This window comes from Lampetra planeri, chromosome 15 (genome assembly GCF_965212315.1).
Source record: "Lampetra planeri chromosome 15, kcLamPlan1.2.h2, whole genome shotgun sequence".
In the NCBI taxonomy this organism is placed as follows: Eukaryota; Metazoa; Chordata; class Hyperoartia; order Petromyzontiformes; family Petromyzontidae; genus Lampetra; species Lampetra planeri.
The window spans coordinates 885,420-908,634 of record NC_136121.1 but is presented as its reverse complement, the minus strand read 5'-3'; the positions used below and the strand labels follow the sequence as shown (position 1 = coordinate 908,634).

At 51.7% G+C, this 23,215-nt stretch overlaps 2 protein-coding genes across 8 annotated transcripts in view; one reads left to right on the top strand and one right to left on the bottom strand.

Annotated features, from left to right (window-relative positions):
- Positions 1-17,654, top strand: part of LOC144722582 (endothelin-converting enzyme 1-like) — a 28,772-nt gene extending 11,118 nt beyond the window's left edge. The window contains exons 7-19 of one of the 4 annotated variants that reach the window (XM_078600788.1): positions 3,050-3,115; positions 5,662-5,841; positions 7,624-7,766; positions 8,641-8,755; positions 10,336-10,449; positions 11,278-11,376; positions 12,507-12,584; positions 12,883-12,995; positions 14,249-14,359; positions 15,593-15,660; positions 16,223-16,419; positions 16,940-17,035; positions 17,421-17,654. In XM_078600788.1, the coding sequence (XP_078456914.1) occupies positions 3,050-3,115; positions 5,662-5,841; positions 7,624-7,766; positions 8,641-8,755; positions 10,336-10,449; positions 11,278-11,376; positions 12,507-12,584; positions 12,883-12,995; positions 14,249-14,359; positions 15,593-15,660; positions 16,223-16,419; positions 16,940-17,035; positions 17,421-17,600 (1,560 nt within the window). In that variant the 3' untranslated portion in view covers positions 17,601-17,654. The other 3 variants (XM_078600786.1, XM_078600789.1, XM_078600787.1) reach the window with 3 other exon arrangements.
- A 4,022-nt stretch (positions 17,655-21,676) lies between these two features.
- Positions 21,677-23,215, bottom strand: part of LOC144722581 (copper-transporting ATPase 1-like) — a 49,020-nt gene continuing 47,481 nt past the window's right edge. For all 4 annotated transcript variants that reach the window (XM_078600782.1, XM_078600783.1, XM_078600784.1 and 1 more), the window contains one exon: positions 21,677-22,722. In XM_078600782.1, the coding sequence (XP_078456908.1) occupies positions 22,488-22,722 (235 nt within the window). In that variant the 3' untranslated portion in view covers positions 21,677-22,487. The remainder of the gene's footprint in view (positions 22,723-23,215) is intronic.

Sequence of the window (23,215 nt, the reverse complement as noted above, 5' to 3'; positions counted from 1 at the left end):
TCACGTGACATCACCTCGGACGTCACGTGACACCACCATGTTGCATATGTAGTGTAATAGCGCCGGCTGGTGGACAGCGGCGGCAACTGTGGTGGACAGACAGTCCACACGCCGGTGAGCGTGAGCACGGGTGTGTTGGGAGAGCGGAGGAACGAGGGTAAGGGTCACGGAGGACCCCATCTGGAGGCCCCTGGACCCTGCTGGCGGGTTCTAGAAGGGAGGCGCAGTCAGGGCGGAGCCAGGCTGCACTGGGAGCATAAAAGGATCTGAGAGCGGGGGCTCGAGGCTGCCGGTTCTGGGAGTGGACTCGTCTCGTCCTTGCTGTCGTCTTGTCGCCGTCATCGCTAAACGTCTCCGCTAGATATTGCGCTACGAAGAACAGTAGTTGGATATCTCAGTCAGTGTTAGATGGCTAGCGTTGTGTACAGGCTCGGCTGAGCTCATGTGGAGAGTGCGGACGAGACCATGCAAGTTGATAATTAAGAAAGTGCCTCCTAGAAACTCTGTCTCTGAATCGTTGACACTACACATGTAAGCCGTGTTTTAGACTGCCCAGATGCACCCAGTATGGTGTTGTCATGTGACATGTATGACATGATGGGAGGAGAAGATAGGTGTAGGATTATTACGGTGGATTTTCCGGCCCGTGTGCACATCTCTGTCTGCTGGGTATCGCAACATGTTCAGAATGTGTGGGAATTGGCTTACTTACACACACTTGTGTTTATTAACCTTGCAGGCACAGCTTTGTGGAATGTATTCCCATTTTCTTCGCTCTGGCTTTCACGACTCACATGCAGTATTCCCCCGTTACCCTCTGCTTATCGGGGAGGGTACAGGGCTTAGCCACTTCAGAGGGCTCTACCCATAATGCCGATGTTCAAGCCCTGACCTGAAAGTCGAATCGTTTTGCACACTTCATCGTAATTTTATGATTGTGTGTAAAATAACAAGCACACAAATGCATACACATGCGCTTTTTGTAAGATACAGAGGCGTGGCGTGACACACATCTTATCGACCGTGCTGACGCCGCGTGCCGACTAGTGGTGGCTACGCACGCGGCGTGTGATCACCCAGCCCTGTGGAGGCACCAGCTGGGTTGGTGGATCACCACACAAACGTTGCGAAACTCCCTTACTGTGGGCACTGAGGAGGAACCGTACCCCGCCTCGTCAGGAGATGGCGGTACAGCTAAAATGTGGACTCCACCTGTTCCATCTTTATAGGATAGAGTGTTTCCCCCTCGCACACGTGAGTTTTCTCCGGGTGCTCCGGTTTCCTCCCACATGTAAACACTCGTTAATTGGCCGATGACACCTGAATATATAGAGGAGCGTAGAGCTTGGGCAGTTGTTGGCTCCGTCTCGTCGCGTGGCCGCCCTCCCGCTTGTCCGTGGCCACTCGCCCCTCTGAGTCGTCCTCTGTCTATGGCAGCGAGCGACTTGCTATGCGCGTTACGAGTTGAAATAATTAATATAGATAAATTGTAATTTTTACCATCCGTGGCGTAATTATCGTTATCTGGTTCCACTGTGGGAGGAAAACATTGCCGGCCTTGCTGACTCATCGTGTGCGGCCCTTATGCGCGCACGCGCGCCCGTGCGTGCGTGCGTGCGCATTTGACATTGGCCCTGTCATTTATTCCATTGGAAGAGTTGCTCACGGCACAGCAGATTAGCGTCATTAAACACGTGGTATGAAAAATAAAGAGTAGGGTTTTACCCTTTCTGGAAATAAAACAAGCGATAAGATTTTGAAACGCCAAATATAAATATATCTTTTGCAAGGAATCAAGTCTGCATTAGCCACACGTACTTATGGCAAAAACATGCATAAATAATTATCATAGCATGATTTGTTTGCATATTTTACCACAAGCATGCGTGGTTAATGCTGACTCGATGCAAGGAATCAAGTCTGCATTAGCCACACGTACTTATGGCAAAAACATGCATAAATAATTATCATAGCATGATTTGTTTGCATATTTTACCACAAGCATGCGTGGTTAATGCTGACTCGATGCAAGGAATCAAGTCTGCATTAGCCACACGTACTTATGGCAAAAACATGCATAAATAATTATCATAGCATGATTTGTTTGCATATTTTACCACAAGCATGCGTGGTTAATGCTGACTCGATGCCTTGTGATGGGTGTCTATTTGATGTCTTAACACCTCCTGTATTCTTGGCGGAAAGGGTAAAGCCTAAAATGTTACCTTGTTTGAGCAATTTTACACGTATAAAGACTTTCGCGACCAATATTATTCATAATAGAGGTTTTTGGGTTAGATCGCGTAAATTTTATTTGAACAAGTTAACATTTACCTTCTTTGAACAAGATAACATTTTATTCAGGGTCCAGGGACCACCCATTGCGTCGGTAGATTAAATTACGTTAGCGTCTTCATGAAGTTCCGTGGACAAATGTAAACTTCACCAAGAAATTACATGAATAATAATAGCGTAATAAAATATGTTATGGGTCTCATTCGACACCTGCAGTAGCTCCCGGAAAGCATTTCACTTCCAGATAGAATTGGTGTAGCGCTTGTAATGTTCATAATTTCAACTCGTAATGTGCACGGTAGTCGCTCACTCTAGTAGAGAACGATTCGAAAGGTGCGAGGAGGAACCACAAACGAACGTGAGGGCAGCCACAACAATTGCCCAAGCTCTGCGCTCCTCTATATATATGTGAAGGTGTTTTCGGCCAATTAATGCGTGTTTACATGTGGGAGGAAACCGGAGAATCCGGAGAAACACGCTATTTCGTACAGACAGAGCAGGTGGAGTCCACATTTTGTGCTGTACTGCCGTCTACTGGTAAGCCAGAGTACGGCACCTCGACGCCGACGGGAAAGGAGTTTCGCAACATTTGCGTGATCCGCCAACCCTCACTGCCTCCAGAGTGTTGGATTACAGGCCGCGTGCACAGCCATTACCACTGCCCAGCTAAACACGTGACATGTTTTGACGAGCCGGAGTGCTTATTTACGGCAGTACAGCTTACGATCTTTTTTTTTGCAATTTCCATTCACAGCTTTCAGTTCCAGACCTGGGCCTGCCATCTCCTGACTATTACCTTAACAAGACGGCAGATGATAAGGTACATCTGCGCACATTTCAGGGAATTAGTATTAAAGCTCAGATTTACACGAAGCTCTTGAACATACATACATGCGAACATACATACCTCCGATTAGCACTGTCGGCTATGTATGTTGCGAAAAAAGTTTAACATGCATACGTACAAAATGTGACTACACTCACACCTACTGAAACATGGCGCTTAGAACTGTGTTTGCAATGAGATGATCTTGTGGCAAGCAGCTTACACAATGGGACGTACACAATCCGGACGAGGTTTGTGTTGTCGCAATGGCTGATCATCTGTTTAATGCAGATCATGGTATTTAACTTACACATGGGTTGTTATTTTCATAAAATAAGGGATCTTTCTCTCCACTGAGGGTATTTTCAAACGCATGGTTTTGAATCATCACGGCTAATTGCTTGTCAACATGAAGTACACGAGGCAAAGGTTTAATCTGCTATTCACAGGGTCTCTTCATGCCTAAGAGCCTTCTTGTGCAAAATACATATTTGATCATCGTGATCAAGTATTTATCACGCGACGAAGATATTTTAATTGATTCTAGTGTTGTAGTCTTTTTTTACCCTCTCAATTGCATTGAGGTACGACAATGATTCAGGCCTCCATCCATTTCAATTCACGTTTCATTAATTCCCCAAGTGTCCTGATTAAACATACAGACAGCCATGAACTTGGTGCTATGCCGCACATAGCACAGTGTGCAAATCAGCAGCCGAATTTATTCCGTTCCCTCGCAGAAGGTCGAGCAAAACGTCAGACATTGTGCCAAACAAAACGTAAATACCATCGAAGGGCTGTATGGCAGCACAACCGCGAATACTTACTGTGTAACAAGACACAAACACTGCCTGGGCACGGCATTGTGGGCAACGAGGAATGCTGTGCCTGTGCTCTGGGTGAAGGGGAATGCTGTGCCTGTGCTCTGGGTGAAGGGGCATGCTGTGCCTGTGCTCTGGGTGAAGGGGCATGCTGTGCCTGTGCTCTGGGTGAAGGGGAATGCTGTGCCAGTGCTCTGGGTGAAGGGGAATGCTGTGCCTGTGCTCTGGGTGAAGGGGAATGCTGTGCCAGTGCTCTGGGTGAAGGGGCATGCTGTGCCTGTGCTCTGGGTGAAGGGGAATGCTGTGCCTGTGGTCTGGGTGAAGGGGAATGCTGTGCCAGTGCTCTGGGTGAAGGGGAATGCTGTGCCTGTGCTCTGGGTGAAGGGGAATGCTGTGCCAGTGCTCTGGGTGAAGGGGCATGCTGTGCCTGTGCTCTGGGTGAAGGGGAATGCTGTGCCAGTGCTCTGGGTGAAGGGGCATGCTGTGCCTGTGCTCTGGGTGAAGGGGAATGCTGTGCCAGTGCTCTGGGTGAAGGGGCATGCTGTGCCTGTGCTCTGGGTGAAGGGGAATGCTGTGCCAGTGCTCTGGGTGAAGGGGCATGCTGTGCCAGTGCTCTGGGTGAAGGGGAATGCTGTGCCAGTGCTCTGGGTGAAGGGGAATGCTGTGCCTGTGGTCTGGGTGAAGGGGAATGCTGTGCCAGTGCTCTGGGTGATGGGGAATGCTGTGCCAGCGCTCTGGGTGAAGGGGAATGCTGTGCCAGTGCTCTGGGTGATGGGGAATGCTGTGCCAGTGCTCTGGGTGAAGGGGAATGCTGTGCCAGTGCTCTGGGTGAAGGGGAATGCTGTGCCAGTGCTCTGGGTGATGGGGAATGCTGTGCCAGTGCTCTGGGTGATGGGGAATGCTGTGCCTGTGGTCTGGGTGAAGGGGAATGCTGTGCCTGTGGTCTGGGTGAAGGGGAATGCTGTGCCAGTGCTCTGGGTGATGGGGAATGCTGTGCCTGTGGTCTGGGTGAAGGGGAATGCTGTGCCTGTGGTCTGGGTGATGGGGAATGCTGTGCCTGTGGTCTGGGTGATGGGGAATGCTGTGCCTGTGGTCTGGGTGAAGGGGAATGCTGTGCCTGTGGTCTGGGTGAAGGGGAATGCTGTGCCTGTGGTCTGGGTGATGGGGAATGCTGTGCCTGTGGTCTGGGTGAAGGGGAATGCTGTGCCTGTGGTCTGGGTGAAGGGGAATGCTGTGCCTGTGGTCTGGGTGATGGGGAATGCTGTGCCTGTGCTCTGGGTGAAGGGGAATGCTGTGCCTGTGGTCTGGGTGAAGGGGAATGCTGTGCCTGTGGTCTGGGTGATGGGGAATGCTGTGCCTGTGGTCTGGGTGAAGGGGAATGCTGTGCCAGTGCTCTGGGTGAAGGGGAATGCTGTGCCAGTGCTCTGGGTGAAGGGGAATGCTGTGCCTGTGGTCTGGGTGAAGGGGAATGCTGTGCCTGTGGTCTGGGTGAAGGGGAATGCTGTGCCTGTGGTCTGGGTGAAGGGGAATGCTGTGCCTGTGGTCTGGGTGAAGGGGAATGCTGTGCCAGTGCTCTGGGTGAAGGTGAATGCTGTGCCAGTGCTCTGGGTGAAGGGGAATGCTGTGCCTGTGGTCTGGGTGAAGGTGAATGCTGTGCCAGTGCTCTGGGTGAAGGGGAATGCTGTGCCAGTGCTCTATCTGACTGACAAGTTGTCACAGGTGCTGACCGCCTACCTGGACTTCATGGTCAGGGTCCGACAGCTGCTGGACGGTGCGGACGAGCGGGCCGCATCGTCCGACATGCGCCTCGTGCTGCAGCTCGAGTCGAGGCTCGCTGGGATCATGGCTCTGACAGGCAGCAGCAGGAATCCCGGATTCATCACGTTCAGGGACCTGCAGGTACACACCCTGCCCCTCTGAACAGTGAAGGACCAATCCGCAATGCTCGACTACACGGCAACATGAACACATTTTGCTGGGTTTTTTTTTACTGGAGGTATATCACACCTAATTTGCTAGGAAAATGAAAATCTACCACGTGGTTGGCTGAGGCCACCAAGGATCTAGCGTTGATTGATGGATTGAGTAAGGGCATTTTGGTGGCGAGATTTTATCTCCCTCGCCTAGTATGCGTGGATTTTTCTCCAGATCCTCCGTTTTTTCCCCTCCACATTTAGACTCAATGTGCGTTTACAGTATTTGCCTGCTATACATTTTCCACATCATTAGCCACTTTGTTGAGTTATTGTTTGTGGCCAGGTCACTTCTGAAAAAGAGCTATATAGCTCAGTGGGCCTTACCTGGAGAACACGCAAACTCCAAATATACAACAGGCGTCGTCATGGTCGGGATTGAACCCACGGCCTCCTGTATACCAGGCAAGGTAGCTAACATATCCTAGCCACTGTGATGATGATAATGATAGAGACACGCAAACTCCAAATATACAACAGGCATCGTCATGGTCGGGATTGAACCCACGGCCTCCTGTATACCAGGCAAGGTAGCTAACATATCCTAGCCACCGTGATGATGATAATGATAGAGACACGCAAACTCCAAATATACAACAGGCATCGTCATGGTCGGGATTGAACCCACGGCCTCCTGTATACCAGGCGAGGTAGTTAACATCTCCTAACCACCGTGATGATGATAATGATAGAGACGCACACTCCAAATATACAGCAGGTGTCGTCAGGGTCGGGATTGAACCCACGGCCTCCTGTATACCAGACGAGGTAGTTAACATCTCCTAGCCACCGTGATGATGATAATGATAAGAGACACGCAAACTCCAAATATACAGCAGGTTTCGTCAGGGTCGGGATTGAACCCACGGCCTCCTGTATACCGGGCGAGGTAGTTAACATCTCCTAGCCACCGTGGCACCGTCTATTGGCTTTGGAAACGGATTGGCATTGCCATTATCCTACAGCTCAGTTGAATGCACCTTTCACATGAGGGTGAGCACTTGAGTGCGCACAGTGGATTGCATTTGTGAGCAATGTCCCGCGGTTTTATAGTCTGCTTCAAACAAACAGCTGTGATGCCCTGTAACATTCCGCAGCAGTCAATGACGCTCACCCTCGTGCGGTGTGGCTCACTGTGGCTCACTGTGGTTCACTGTGGCTCACTGTGGTTCACTGTGGCTCACTGTGGTTCACTGTGGCTCACTGTGGTTCACTGTGGCTCACTGTGACTCACTGGACAATGCAATGGCTGTCAGCCTGCCCAGCCAGTTCTGACAAAAAGCATCATCACAGGACCCCTTCACAAAGCACCACAAACCCCCGACGCTTCCACTCACCCCAATCCCAAGCTTCAAATATTATGGAAATTTGTTCCCAAGTAATGCATCGTCATGGACACGTGTCAATGTGGTCATCTGTCAAAAAGAGCTTCACAGCTCATCGGATTCCTCCAGGATAAATACAGATCATGAAAGTAAATGCATCGGGAAGATTACTTGCTTTTGGTCACATTTTTATTGTGGAGGGTAGAACTTGAGCTTTTACAATCCATGTGATAGATACAAAGTATACAAATCGTGTGCCACACACACACACATTCCGTTTACTGTAAGCAATAAATGTCTTGGTAAAGTTTGAACAAAAGTGATCATGTTGTAGTTTAATATGCTTGTTGTTTTTTTCATTTTATTTTTCCTTCCCCCTTAAGGATATGTTACCATTACTGGACTGGACCCAGTATTTCCGTGAGGTGTTCTACCCACTGGCTCCGTACGGCCAAAGAACCGTGGTGATCGATAACAAGGAGTACTTCCACGGCGCGTTTCACGTCATCAACAACACAGACAGAAGGTGAGCCTCCCCAGCAGGGCCACGCGGTGTCGGACTGTAAAGGTAGCACCGATATGAGTGTCACGTATCACTTGTGCGTTTGCGTCGTGCAGTAATTCCTTCCCCTTAAGAGCAAGTTTCAGCCCAGAATCAAAACGCGTGTGTGGTGAAGTGTTTTCACCGCACAAACCAAGAAGTTCCCTGGGTTTGATCTTCCACGAAGCTCATGGTCCACCCTAAACCGCAGATGCGGATACCTGACGCACAAATGGAAAAACTTTCTAGTGTGCGACTGAGGTTATCCAGAAAAAATCGTACAACGTATAATGGCGCAATGCCCCAAACCACAAATACGAAGGAGACAATTATATTTGATATCGAGTTTATTTATGAATGTGTAACACTTGCTGACGTGTCTGCTGGCCGAGCACCGTTGAAAGAGAGCCGCATGCCTCTGTGGGTTATTTACTCCGAGAACAAACTCCTGATCCTGATTCTGAAATTAACTTCGTAGAGCGTGTGGTCAGCTTGGCAGCGCTTGGTGCTGACGTTGTACGGTCAACAGAAGCGCACCTGACACGCGACACACACGTGTGCGTGTGTCTGTGTGTTGGCAGTGCAGCGGTTAGCGCGCTGTGCCACGAACCTGACGACCAGAGTTCGATTCCCGCTCACGGCCAACACCGGTGACGATTATCTGAACCGGTTCTGGGCCTCCTCTCTACTCAGCCTCAAATGATTACCTGGTGTGTAAACATCGCCACTGGGGAGACTAAGGCGGCTGGGCCACCCACCCCTTCTTGCGTCGTGCCGGCCTTCATAGGTGCTTACTAACAGCACTTGCCCCAACAGTCTGTTTAGGCTATAGGGGGGATCTTTGTCTTTGTGTTGTCAGAGTGCTGCGTCTGTATGCACTGTGGAGCCTCGTCCGGCAGCTGTTGCCCAGTTTGGATGGGAGGTACGAGGACGCCAAGCAAGACCTCATGGTGGCAATCCACGGAGCGGACAATGTGAGTTGGTTGAGTGGCTGCTGTGGTGGCGCTGTAAAGCCGGAGCATGAATCGGTGAAATATCGATGCTTCCCATTGGTCGCTGACCGCGTGGCATCGCCTCCGATTGGCTGCATTAGGCATGCATTCTGTGACACCATAGCCTGCCTCCTGTAATGAGTTCTTTAATCGTGTAGAATAATCAGGGGTGGGGAACGTACGGCCCGCGGGCCGTATAAGACCTGCAAAATCATTTGGTGTGGCCCTGCCAAGGCAACCGCAGGCGGGACTCGAAATTCAATAATCTAGGACCAAGCTGGAAAAAAAGTTGCGAGTAGCAACATCATCAACACCAGCTAACATCACACGCCTCACCAAAGAGAAGCAGTTCCAGCCATCGCATTAGGGGTGAGTTAATTAAATGTTTGACCAAATATAACAGGCTAATTTTTAAGTTGATAATTTTGTATGGCCTGCGAATGAAGTTATACATATCCAAATGGCCCTTGGCAGAAAAAAGGTTCCCCACCCCTAGGGTAGATGATTGTATAGTTTGTTGTAACATTCTTACCCCGTGCCGCTACTGGACATCTGTGAAAAAGAGCTTCATAGCTCATCGGATTCCTCCTGCAGTCTAAATAAAGATTCTCCGTTCTGACCTCGGGACATCGAGATGGCCGAGCCATCGCGCCTCTTGCAGAGGTCCGCAATGGGAGCCGCGTGCCGCCCTGGTTAATACCGCGGGGTGCATTTTAGCGGTACAGCACGACTCGCCTACTACGTCTTCAGAATGAACATTAACGACCTCGCCACGCTCTTCAGACACGAGTGTAGCGTCACTGCCCAGTTTGGAGAATTTACGCTTCAAATGAATTCCTCAATTGCAAGAATTGACGGAAACCAGTTTCGGATTAAGCTAGTGCGGGGCCTGCAGCATCTGTTATAAAGGGGCCATAAAGAAATAAATATACACTAAAATATTAAAACACATAAATGTTGAACTTGCATAATAAAGTAATTGTATTTTTTCATTTGTTATACAGCCAGATAATACGACAAATGGCCAACCTTAAACACCCAGTCGTTCATAAAAGTTGAAGGCATTATAGTACTATAGTAATAGAGCAAGTGCAGAATCACTGAACCGCAATTGATAGCTTGAAAGCATTTAGCACAGGGCCTTGAAAGTGCGGGGCCTGTACTGGGATACTCCGGCACTGACGGCAACGTCGCCTTCTCCTGCAAAGTTTACGGCAGGACCCTCCCGAAAACTACTCTTGAGACTCGGTGAGCGTTAAAAAAAATCAGTCTCATCGAATTAAAACATTTATACCACGTTCACGGTCACTTGTTGCCGCACTCTGCCGTGCAGTGTGAAACTCCGCGATAGGCTTGACATTCTTCATTTTCAGCCTCCAGTGGGCGGCACACTGTGCGTCTACATGATGTGAATGTTGATCATTTATGGCAAATGTTCACGAATGCTGTCCTGAGCTCATCTCGTCCACACATCAGTGGCAGTGGCTGCGGCACCAGGCAGCTGCTGGTTTCTGTCCCCCTGTGGCTCCGCTCGAACCTGCGCGCTGTTTGTGCGCTCGAAGGTCGAGTCGCGAGCGCGCTGGGAGTTCTGCGTGGAGGAGACCAACCGGGCCCTGCCCCTGGGCCTGGGAGCTCTCTACGCCAGGGCCACGTTCAACGCAACGCAGCGGCGCACGGTACGAGCCACAGCGCACGCTCTGCAGCAGTGGCAGCAGCAACAGCCAGGAGCAGGCAGCAGCCAGCAGCAGTAGTAGTAGCAGCAGCCAACAGCAGCAGTAACAGCAGCAACAGCAGCAGCAGTCAGCAGCAGCAGCCAATAGCAGCAGCAGTAGCAGCAGCAACAGCAGCAGCAGTAGCAGCAGCAACAGCAGCAGCAGCCAGCAGTAGCAGCGGCAGCATCAGCCAGCGGCAGTCAGCAGCAGCAGTCAGCAGCCGCCAGCAGCAGCAGCAGTCAGCAGCGGCAGTCAGCAGCCGCCAGCAGCAGCAGCAGCAAGCAGCAGGAGCGGCCGCCCCCCACGAGTAGCCTGCGGTGTCGCGGGGCTTTGCTTGCCATGCTGATGTCGTCGCGTGTGACACTTTGTAACTGAACACCAAAGCAAACTTCAACTTGGGCTTTAAAATAAAAAAAAAAGGATTTCCCTTTTTTGGCAGGAATACAGGAGGTGTTAAGATGTTCAAACACCAAATCGACAGCTATCACAAGGCATCAAGTCTGCATTAACCACACATGCTCGTGGTAAAGCATGCATACATTATACTAGGATGTATGTTTGCGTGCTTTACGACAAGGATGTGCGGTTAATGCAGACTTGACGCTTTGTGATAGCTGTCGATTTGGTGTTTGAACATCGTAACACCTCCTGTATTCTTGCTGGAAAGGGTAAAACCTTTTCTTTTTTCTTTTCTAAAAATGTTCATCATCTTGATACTGGCAAAAAGGGTCCCGTAAACTCTTAACTTGGTTTCCCTTCTCCCCACGAACAAACGGTCAATGAACCTCGCAGGCGGAGGACATCGTTACAAGGATACGAAATGCATTCGTGAGCAACCTGGACAGCATCGCGTGGATGGACGGCAAGACTCGCGCAGCAGCCAAAGAGAAGGTAGGGGGCGTGCACGGCACCTCGCGGGCAAGGGCGGCTGGGCTGTTGGTGGGCGTCAGCTGGTGGGCGTCAGCCGGTGGGCGTCAGCCGGTGGGCGTCAGCCGGTGGACGTCAGCCGGTGGGTATCAGCTGATGGGCATCAGCTGGTGGGCATCAACTGGTGAGCTTCAGCTGGTGGACATCAGCTGGTGGGCATCAGCTGATGGGCATCAGCTGGTGGACATCAGCTGGTGGACATCAGCTGGTGAACTTCAGCTGGTTGACAACAGCTGGTGGACATCAGCTGGTGGGCATCAACTGATGGCTGCCCACCTTTGAGCAATGATATGAAGCTGATGGGTGATGTGTGAAGCAATAATGACAAGTTTCCATCCAAACAGTGAAAGGGAAGTTAGCACCGAGGGTTGGACTGGGCCACGAGCCCTTGCCCAGTTAATCCGGCCCTGGAGATGCGCCGCAACACTCGGTCCAACGTGAATCTGAACTCCAATCAGCTCCCAAATGGCTCGGGTTGGGCTGGGTGCGTGTCGGCCCAAATCCAGGATGGGCTTACTGGGCACATTCCTGAGAGCCGAGTTGCCCAGCCAAACAAACGCAGTGAGCACAGATTTAACGTAATTTCTAACAACAACAAAAAAAACACCATCTGGACCTTCAGACAGGACAATACCGCTACTGCTCCCTGGCCTTCAACCCTTCATCGTTCCGATGGAGGAGACAGTTTTTCCTTCGGATTCCGTTTTCCGATGACGTACAGTTACGTCATCGAAGAACGAAATGGAATCGCAAGTAAAAAGCCACACGGGAGGTCGTGTGGCACGGTTTGGCGGCAGTTATCGTAGAGTGCGGTCGTGTCGCTACGGTTCTCTGCGGTGAGTGACAATGTTATTAAACACAGCGGCGCTACTACGCCTCACTGAATAAAATTCACGCCGAGCCACTTGCGCGTTCGCGAGTAATTCAGCGGTGAACGGAACCACCACCACACCCTGCAATTCGCGGACGTCTCGGAAAGGGAAAGGGTTATAATACGTGCAGATGTGCTTCAGTCGCACTGATGTGATGCCATTACCACCGTGCCACGCCATGTCACCGTTATGGTAGACGCGTTTTGTGCCTTTTCTCCACAGTCCATGTCCATCAAATTTCAAGTGGGGTATCCCGAAGGGATGCTTGAGCCAGGATTCCTGGATCGATTGTACGCCAATGTAAGTGGTCGCTCAGATCGGGACCCATTGCTTCTCTACGCCCAGAGTCACTTTGATGCCTCAACCCTCAGTCAACGCATGCATCATGGGGTTGAAAACGATGTTTTTGTTTGAAACAACATTGAAAATATAAAGTGAAAAATAACAAGAAATAATCTTACGGGGATTCCGATTACTCGCGAGAAATCCGAAACGGTTAAACGTAAGTTCAACGCAAGTTCAGACCGTAGACGCACGGCGGTTGCGTTGTGACGTCGCCGACCGGAGCGGATCTGTTGGAAAACCACGTCCCTCTCAGGTCACGGTGTCGGGAAGTTTGTTTGAGAACACGCTGGAGCTGTACCGGACGCGGAGGGAAACCCTGCAGCAGCAGCTGAGCGCGCCCGTGGACAGCAACGACGACAACAATGGGTGCGTTGTGAGGCCCCTGTCCTCCTCCGTCCGGAACCCTGACTGCCAAGGGGGCCCACTGATAAGCGGCGTGCAGATACATTCACGATTCATCGTGGCTTTCAACTCTTTTTTTTACTCTCGTTTAAAATTTTACCAGGTTAGGGGCCCCCCCTGAGCTGTGTAGCTCTTTTTTCCGAAGCCGACCTGGCTATCACGAACGATAGCTCAACGAAGGGGCCTTTCGTCGCGTGGAAATTATAGCAGTAGCTAAATACTCTGAACACGCATTTGATTCGAAATGTGGAGGGAAAACCCGGAAGACCCGGACGTTGAGCGTCTTTCGCACCGTACGTAGCCAACCGTGCTAATCGGAGGTGCGACTGGCTGATAACATAAACAAATGTGTGCCAGTCACATTTTGAGAAATGGTTCAGAAACGTTAGCCCCACATGCGCGTGCGCTTCTGCTGTGATGCAGTGGCAAGGGCCATTGGTTCTAGATTTGAAGCTTTCATGACTGCAAGGATTCATACTCTTAGGCTTTTTCGGTAAAGTCACGTAGGTGAAAAAAAAAATAGCTGTGACGGTTCCACCTGAAGACGGAGACTTGTGTTGCCTCCGAAACGTTGTGATTTAATGTAGTTGTTTTTCATTTATTATTATTATTTTTACCTACGTGACTTTACCGAAAAAACCTAAGAGTATAAGTGCCATTGGTGCCAGGGGGGTTTTAATTTGTTCACCACTGCCAGCATAGTCCATCGCTGTGTTGTGTTTATTGACCTTTTGCTTAGATTTATCACGAAGGGGATTGTTGTGTGTTTTTTTACCCCCCCCCCCCCCCGAGAAATTCAGCAAAAGTGCGACTGAATAGTTGAATTAGCCTTAGTCTGGGTGTGCGAGTATGTCTCACAAAAAAGCCACGCCCAGGTGGAGCATTATTACTACACATTACACATGAACACTCATCCATTGGCCCGATAACATCTTAATGACTGCAGAGGAGCAGAGCTCGGGAAGGGAATTTGGCGTGGCCTCACCGCAGCTTCTGCTTTCCCGCCCGTCTGTGGTTCCTCTCTCCTGCCGCCTCCGAGTCTCGTGCGCGGCGGCGCCTTACATGCCGACATCGTCATTGCTGTATGAAGCGGACCCTCTGTGCTCGCTGCTTGCCATACCTACACTCGAGCGTCTGCTGCCACGGCGTGCGCGTGCGTGTTCACGCTCGTGCGTGCGCGTGCGTGTTCACGCTCGTGCGTGCGCGTGCCCGCCCAGGTGGAGCATGAACCCTCAGACGGCCAACGCGTACTACTCCCCGGAGGAGAACACTGTCGTCCTCCCCGCGGCGCTCTTCCAGCCGCCGCTTTTCCACGAAGACTTCCCCATGTACGCCAGCCAGACACCCCTCGGCGCACCGCATGCCCGCCCGCCCGCCTGCCTGCAGCGCGTGGCGTCTCGGGAGACGGGGACCCCGTGCTCTTTGAGTCGATCGTGATATTTAGTGTTGGCAGAACGCCGGAAACAAAAAGCTTTTGACTATAAAAACCCACAAATGGCGGTTGAAACCGATGATCACCAGCTGTGTCGGAGCACTGCGCCAACATCGCTGGGGGTTTGCGTTTTGAATTCCAGCAGCCACTCGTGATTGACGTGGCTTCCAAGGTGTAGCGAAGTTGATGGCCTCAACCCTGGTCACCAATGACCGAACCACCAAACTCGACTCGGCCTTTTCACTTTGGCGTAATCACTGCCTTGAGGAATATAAATGTCAGCTTTGAATTCCGTGAGACGAACGCTCTCTGCAAGGGAATTGGAGTCCCGTCGAGTTCTCGATGTGAGAGGCCTCTGGAGGTGACTTCTGATGCAGCGCTGTGTTATCTGCAGTGTGATGCACTGCTTACTGTGAGAGCTAATTTACTCGTGTCGTGACACAGTGCCGATAAAGCATTTGGAATAATATTGGGGGGAAAAGTCTAAAAAATAATATTAAAGATTTCTTCAATGACCGCTAAGTGATTGAGAGTGTGGATAGGCCAGTGGACTAAACATTCTTCGTGATATGTGGAGACACACAACAGAGTTTCTGATTGTAAATGCGTGTACCCTTAATGCACCACAACGCGCGATTCCACATGCACGGTTGATTATGATTTTTGGGTTAGGCCACGTCTCGATATTGACCACATCTCTGTCATTAGACACCATAATATTGGCTGAGAAAACCAGCGTGCAGCGGTCATAATTCACGTTGTTATACCATTGGTGGGAGACATCATTTGAGCTCCCATGCTTCGCTGCTGCGAACGGCATCCAGTGGGCCAAGCAGAAGGCCCAGTGCCGCCACTGTCACAAATATTCGCAGCTCGCGATGGGCACCACCATCACTGCCGCATCACCAGCGATGCCGACATCCCGAAGAAAATATATATTTTGAAAAAATGTATTTAATGCTGTGTGCCCACCTAAGATTACATGCCTGTATTTATGGGACAATCTTTGGTCGACGTGTTGACGTGTCGGAGGTTGATGTGTTGTGTACGCTCGTCTAGGATGATAGAATTACGTGTGATGACTGTAGGATAATGGAGGTCTGTGCGTCGTTCTGCTCGTGGGTTTCAGGGCGGTGAATTTCGGCAAAATTGGCGTCGTCATCGGCCACGAAGTGACTCACGCGTTCGACGACCAAGGTGGGGTGCAATGCCAACTTCCGCACGTGCTTTTTGATCAATGACGAATCCAACGTGATCGTTATTAATTCACGCGTGGACCGGTAAAAGCGTAAACTAGCGAAAGTCAAGAGTGTGGCAACGCGTTGAGATCCGGAGAGGCACCGAGCCTCGGCAAGAAGCTGCACGAGCCGAGCTCACGCTTCTGGACCATCGACACTCGGGGCGCACGGATCGCGTTTGGTTGCCGGTCGGAGCTTGGCGCGGTCATCGCTCGCGACGCCTCCTCCTTGCCCTTTCTTGCGTAGAACTCCAACCTTGGTTGTACTCGGGGAACGTTCACGACGAGATGGGCACAGGGTACGGTCCCCATGGCATCTGCGGATCCGTTGCTGGCATTTATCGAAAACTCAAAACACCTCTGTGTTATAACCAGCGTATCGAACGCACGGCATTCGTAAAAAACTAGAGCACCCTGGCAGGAGACGCATGCCGAACAACGCTGCCCCTGAAACATAAAAAATGTACGGAGATCACCAACACGATCGTCGGCTTCGTGTCGCGACCGTGATTGCGCGTGCAGGCCGGAGGTTCGACGGCCAGGGTCGGATGCGTGCGTGGTGGTCGAGCGCGTCGCTCGCCGCCTTCAAGCGGCGCAGCGACTGCCTGGTGGGGCTCTACGAGCGCTGGGCGGCGGGGGGCGGAGAGGAGCGCTTCAGCGGCCGGCAGACCCTGGGGGAGAACGTCGCCGACCTGGGCGGCATCAAGACGGCATTCCGGGTCCGCAGCACCACGGCACCGCACGGCGGTGGCCTCCGCTAGGTTGACTCGGCCTCAAAATGAGTGCCCGGTGCGGTGTGTGTGTAAACATCGCCACTGGAGAGATAAAGGCGGACCGGGTGTGGTGCTGGCCACCCACCCCCTCGTGTGCCACAGTGCCGGCCTTCATAGGTGCACCTCGCTAACAACACTTGCCTCAACAGTCTGTTACAAGCTACACGGGGATCTTTATATTTGTAGGCCTGTGTGTGGGGAGCGGTGGTGTAGCGGTTAGCGCTACGAACCCGGCGAACCGAGTTTGATTCCCGCTCATGACTAACACCAGTGACTATTATCTGAACCGGTCCTGGGCCTCCCCTAGGTCGACAGCCTCAGAATGAGTACCTGATGCGGTGTGTAAACATCGCCACTGGGGAGACAAAGGCGATCGGGTGTGCCGTGCCGGCCTTCGTAGGTGCTCGCTAGCAGCACTTGCCCCAACATTCTGCTAAGGATACCCGGGGGATCTTTGTCTTTGTAGGCCTACGAGATGTGGACAGAGGAGAGGGGCGAGGAATGCTTCCTACCAGTGAGGAATCTCACCGACCGGCAAATCTTCTTCACAGCCTTCTCTCAGGTAGGATGCGGTCATCACGAGCCCCCGATTCGGCGTTTCACGCAACGCCTCGTACGGCACCGTGACCACACAACTCTCGTCGCCGCCGCTCACCTCCAACCACCGTCCACCTCTCAGCATCGTAATCTTCCCTCTTATTTCCCTGCTAATGTTCAGCTTTTCATCCACGTCAGTGTTGTCAATTTCCTCTTGACGCATAATAACCTGCACCCAGAGCCACTCGGCACACGCACACAACACACGGGGGACGCCGAGGGGCTTACACAACAGGCCCAAAAACCAACGCACGATTCACCACCCTGCACATAGCCGAGGGCCGGGGGGGGGGGGAGCCCACTTAGCGCCGACCAAAAGCAGCCTCAGCGCCGCGCGCTTCGTGCCGCAGGTGTGGTGCTCCGTGGAGACGGCGGAGGACCGCCGGCGCCAGCTCCTGCCGCGGGACACTCACAGCCCCGCGCGCGTCCGGACGCTGGCGTCTCTGTCCAACTCTGCCGAGTTCGCCGCCACCTTCAACTGCCCCGCGGCGTCGCCGATGAACCCGCGGAACAAGTGCGACGTCTGGTGACCCGGGGCGGCGCCGGGCGCCCGTTTCACCATTGGGAGGCGTGCGGGTACGGAGCTTTGAGAGCCCACTGGCAAGCCCCCAGCGTGGAGTTTGCGACTACGAGTTTTCGGGATCCCACAGTGCCCAGCCGGCGTCTTGGAGAGTGGGAACGAGCGGCTTTGTGTGTTGCGTTGTCATCGAACAGTCTGCCTTGAACGTGCGGTCAAAATGTTTACCAGTATTTACCAGTGTGTCTATACCAATGCAGCAAAAAAAGCATCAATAACACTGTGGCTTTCATCAGAAACGGTGTACAATAGGTGACGGTGTCGCGAAATGGCCATTCTTCACAGCGCAAGAGAGAGGCCCCCCGCTGCACCTCTCCAGCCCCTCGACGCACTGTGAAACATCGCCCATTATCCACCGTCTCTTACTTAGAAGGTCACACGGCAATATTGAAGAACGCGTCGAGGTTTTTATGATTATTACTGTTTGAGCTTGTGCACCACTGCCAGTGCAGCGTCGCCAAAGAATTCGTTTGATACTCCCATGTGCTTAGCCGCTTGAGAATAGAGGGGGCAGACGAGCAGGGCTGTTGAGGGCTATTGAGAGCGGGGAAGCCATCGCGTGATCAGCAGCCACGGCCGGGGGAGCTGCTGTGAGCCGGGGCGTTCACGCGCTAAACAATCGCTAAACAATCGCTAAACAATCGCTAAGCAATCGCTAAGCAATCGCTAAGCAATCGCTAAGCAATCGCTAAGCAATCGCTAAACAATCGCTAAACAATCGCTAAACAATCGCTAAACAATCGCTAAACAATCGCTAAGCAATCGCTAAGCAATCGCTAAGCAATCGCTAAGCAATCGCTAAGCAATCGCTAAGCAATCGCTAAGCAATCGCTAAGCAATCGCGCGCTTTGCGTATGGCGAGCGATGCTCACGAGCCCAGCAACGGGCAGCTCAAACGCCGTGAGGTGGCACAGTGGGGAGGGGGGGGCACAGGTGGTGCATCTGCCGGTCATCTCGGTCAGGCAACCCATAGCACCCGCTGCGTCTGTCCCTGAACTCCTGCCAGCGGGCCTCCGTCACGCAATTGCCTCAAGGTGCACCTAGCCTGGCACAAGCGCCTTGCTGACGTCATCGCTACTTCGTGGCAAACAGCGGTTGTTGTACAGTATATAGTTTATATTATTTGTTTATAAAAATACGAAGTGATATTTCACTGGGAAGAAAATAGGATCCTTTGACAAACCCATGATTCACATTTTCTATGCTAATTACAGTAGTTTATCTTGCAGAAAATTTAGTTGACACTTTGTACAAATTTTTTAACATTTTGGAAAGACGCTTTTCAAAAGGTAATGACCGAATGAATGTGAAAATCAGATGTTTTTTAGAATACAAATATTGTTTTAAATGTTTGTGCTTAATAGGGGATTGTGCATGAGCTGTGTGTTTGGTACACAGCGGCGAGAGTCGGATGGCCGCTCGGTAATTTTATGCAAGGATCAGCTTGGTGCTGCCGAGATCAGAAATCTAGATGACGGTCTCCCACCCAGCTAGAAGCCAGAGTCCTGTCGGACGTGCGTGTGGGAGCCTCCGCCTGGAATGTATTCAGTCACTTGCTCGTGCATTCGTTTTACAGGTAAAGTGCCCGGGCGAACCTCTGCACATTTATAGAGGGCCCAGTAAGTTCTGGGTAAAACAGACCCTGAAGACTATCTGGCTGGTTGTTGTAAAATAAATAAATAAAACCTTTTATTTGCAAGTTACCATTTGTGGCAGCTCTCATAGAGGGTTCTGTAATAGAAATCAAAGTCCCGATGCCCATATAATCGCACGGATAACATGACACATGCCATGCTCTTCTGCCGTTTGTGTTGTTGAACCGTATTCGGGCGTTATGGAACCAATAAACTTGTACACAGCAAGGGTTATAGTGGGGTCAGTGGAGATGGATGGAAACAGGTGCAGAATATTGTGCGAGGGAAGGTTCGAGAAGGGAAGTAGAAGACAGTAGAGTCTGCTGGAAGAATCTACCGGGGGAAAGTGCTGGAAGTTACCATGGCGTGGCCGAGCGGCTGTATAATGGGGAGCAAGGCCCACGATCGGGGCGCTGGCTTGGGGACTGAAGGACGACTGCAGGTGAACGACTTTGGGGCCGACTGTTGGAGATCGACGTGGTGGAAACCATCAAGAAGGACTGTTAGAGATGAATCTCGTGGAAACCACCAGAGCTGAAGATAGTCGTACTCTCGCCTTGTAAATACGTCATCGGGAAATAAATCGTCTGGAAAATGGAACCTGCGAAGGAGCTTCTTTACAAACTTACTGCCGTCAACACGGTAATGATGTCTTGATCCTGGGACTAGGGTCGTCCTGAGCCCTACGTTAAAGTCAACAAACCATATATTTATGCATTGTTGGCAAATGTCCCTTTTTGTCCAATCTTTGGCAAAAATGCATTGACGTTTCCATTACTTAACGAGGCAAATCGCTAACGTTTCCGGCGTCAATCCGTCTTCCTGCTTACACAGGCACTTGTGGTATTTACATCTACCATGGCAGCCCCAAGCAACAGTAGATGTATAAGAATGTGTAATTGCTTGAAATTCCACATTCCTATGGCAAGCATCAGTATCTGCAAAGGACAACTTCTGTTGACTCCTCAAACAGCGGTACGCCCATCAACCCTGCAGGGAGGATGGGCCTAGCCGACCCGACTGGGGTTTGACCGCGTGCTCTTCAACTGGATCAAGCGCCCTCCAACTGCAGCACGCCTCTGTTATTGTCTGCCCACCCCGTGGACCCATCGGCACTATCGAACTCCAGTCCCACGTTTTTCACGCACAGTTGCCTGTGTTTACAATGAACAAATCGAAATCATTTTTGTTTTTCTTTAATAATTGTAGAGCCCTTTTAACAATCCGCTCGTGGATGAAGGTGCCCCTCCACTGTGTAGAGGGGTTGGTTGCAGGACCGGTTCAACCATCACTCGCCACTCATGTCCAGTGTCTGGGAATCACTCGGAATTTCGGGGTTCACAGAACAGAAACTCCCCCTCCCCACCTTCCCAATACAATTAAATGAATAATGGTCTTCACGAAGAAAAGCCTCAATGGGTCTCAAGACTCTTTTCAGACAGTATTTTCCATTGAGGATATTTGTCCAATCCTAGTCAAGTTTGGCATGTGGGGGTTGAAAATGGAGAATCCGTGAAAAAAATCTGCCCACAGGAGTGGGACAGCACTCAAAGCAGGCGGCACAAATATCACGCGGAGCCATCGTGGTACCGCCACCTCCTGGCCACGTCAACTCACGCCACTTGGCATCGCAGGAGGCAGTTTCCTATCCAAGCAATAAGCCAGGTCCCGCTAGGCTCCCGAGACCTAACACGAGAAGGCACCGTGAGGATGATTTCATCATAAGTTGTGTTAGGTAGGAGCCATATCTGCTCGCCGATTCAAAGTTCTATATTTTAGTTCTACGACTGATGCTTGCAAATCCCAGCAACATGATGAAGCCTCGTCCTAGGCATTCTTACCAAGAGTTACTCTTTCACTGGGGCACAAACACGAGAGTGTGGGTCCTTTCACTTTGTAAATCAATCCGTGTGTAGCATTCACAGTCCAAAGTGCTCGCACCACACCTAGCTTGACAGCATGTCTTTGTCCAAATGTATTTTCTATTAACGCTTTGTGCATTTGTTGGATTTTCACAGCCTCAAATGACCAAAAAAGTGAAAACTTCAGCGTCAGGTCTGTTAGGCCACGGTCTATGTAACATCTCCACGGCAAATTTAGGAAACGCGGAGGTGATTAACAGAAGGCACAGTGCCACAATCCTCTGCCCATTAAATTCCACGTCATACATTCACTTTAAAAGGTCGGGTCACAGAAATTATGCCGACATGCACGCAGGAGGCGACCGGGCCAGAGGGTTAGAGGGTCGTGCACAGGGTGTCGTCTGTAGGAGGATTCCACTTGGACTCGTTACGACGATTTTATTTTGTTACGATCGTGTTGCCAGGATTTCCAATCTCACAGATGCGCTGAGCGCACGTTTTGTTTGAATCGCGTAGCAGAGTCCACGCTCGCGTTGTTCCGCTTCAATGTTTATTTTCGTGATTGCACTTCGGAGAAACCACTTGACGGGTATAGGAACGTTATACTTAAACAATCCGTAATAACACCACACAGACTTTTACATTTTAACTCCCAAGGTACAATAACAATTAGTAAGTATTTCAATTTGTACTTCCAAAAGTTACACGTAGTGTTGTGAAATCTGCAAGCATTAGGACTTACGGCATTGTGATGAGGGCGAGTGGAAGTTGCATTGCGACGTTCTAATAAAGAAACCAATCGTCGTAGCCACCGCAGCCGTGAGCAGCCTTCCGGCTGCGTCACAGGGCCAGTCCCTGTGAAAACCACCAGCGATTGAGGGCTGCGAGCTGCAGGGATTCTACCCCCCCCATTGCCCCAGGTGAATTGTGTGCAGAGCGATGTTGGTCAATGAAGCGCACGGCTCGTCCGGGATAGAATCGTCCGGGGCCACGAGCGGGGTAGGGAGGTGCCGTAGCGCCATCACGTGATGCCACCCGTAGGTTACGAGCGATTGCCGTGCGACGGTACGCAGCGTGCGCCGGGCACAGCAGCTCGGGAAGTGCAACACGTTGGATGGCTGCCGCTCGAGGTGCGAGCCGGTTCCAGGGGGACGACGGGCGCTGGTCACGAGCGCTCGCGTCGGCCCGTGCGGTCGCGCCAGCTTCACTCGCGCTCACGTTCTGCTCGTCAGCGACACGGGACGGGACCGAGGGCATCTCGACAATTGCAATTAAGTGGCCGCTACCGCACAGGTGGAAGTATTTGTTTCTAAGGAAGCTAAGCGACGTCGGTCCGGCTCTTGGTCACACCCGCGGGTGGCTACTGTCTGACTCAAAGGCCCCATTGTCCACTCCCGTGGGTAGCGTCGCGCCGCTCGCGACAGCGCCCGGGCTCCAGCCCCCCTCCAGGGAGCGGCCCGCGGCACCGCCGCCGCCGCCCTCCCGCTCGACCCCCACGTGCACCTGCACGTCCTCGGCCGCCAACGCCTTCCAGCCCGACGAGGCGGCCTCCAGCTGCTCCCGGCTCCGCTTGCGGTACCTGCGCAGGTGACGGCAGGCGACAGCGTTGATCGGCAGCGGTGCCGTCGTCATCGTCGTCATTCGCGCACCGAGCAACGCCGAGGAGACGCGGGGAACGCATGTGGATTTGCGTGTGTTCAACTTCTTTCGCACCCTACGTAGGCGACTGTGCTAATCCTTCCTAGGTAGTGAACGCCGAGCCATGAAAAACATTGTCGGGGGAACAATTGCACAAGTGTAGGTAGCTGTGTGCGCTCGATAAACAATGCACAGTGGACTGCTTCTCCTGAGTGTCGTGGCATCGTTGAGGCTCACACAGCATCTGTACGACCTCCACACCGGCATCGCGGCCGCGTACGGAGAACAAGCGAGGAGGAGACCGCTGTTGTGCCCTAAGTCGTCTTTAAGCAGTGGCTCTTAACCTGGGGTGCAGGCACCCCCTGGGGATGCGAGATGCCCTTTCTGGGGGTGCGGGACATGCCAGATTTTTTTAGAAGGTAAATTCATTCCAT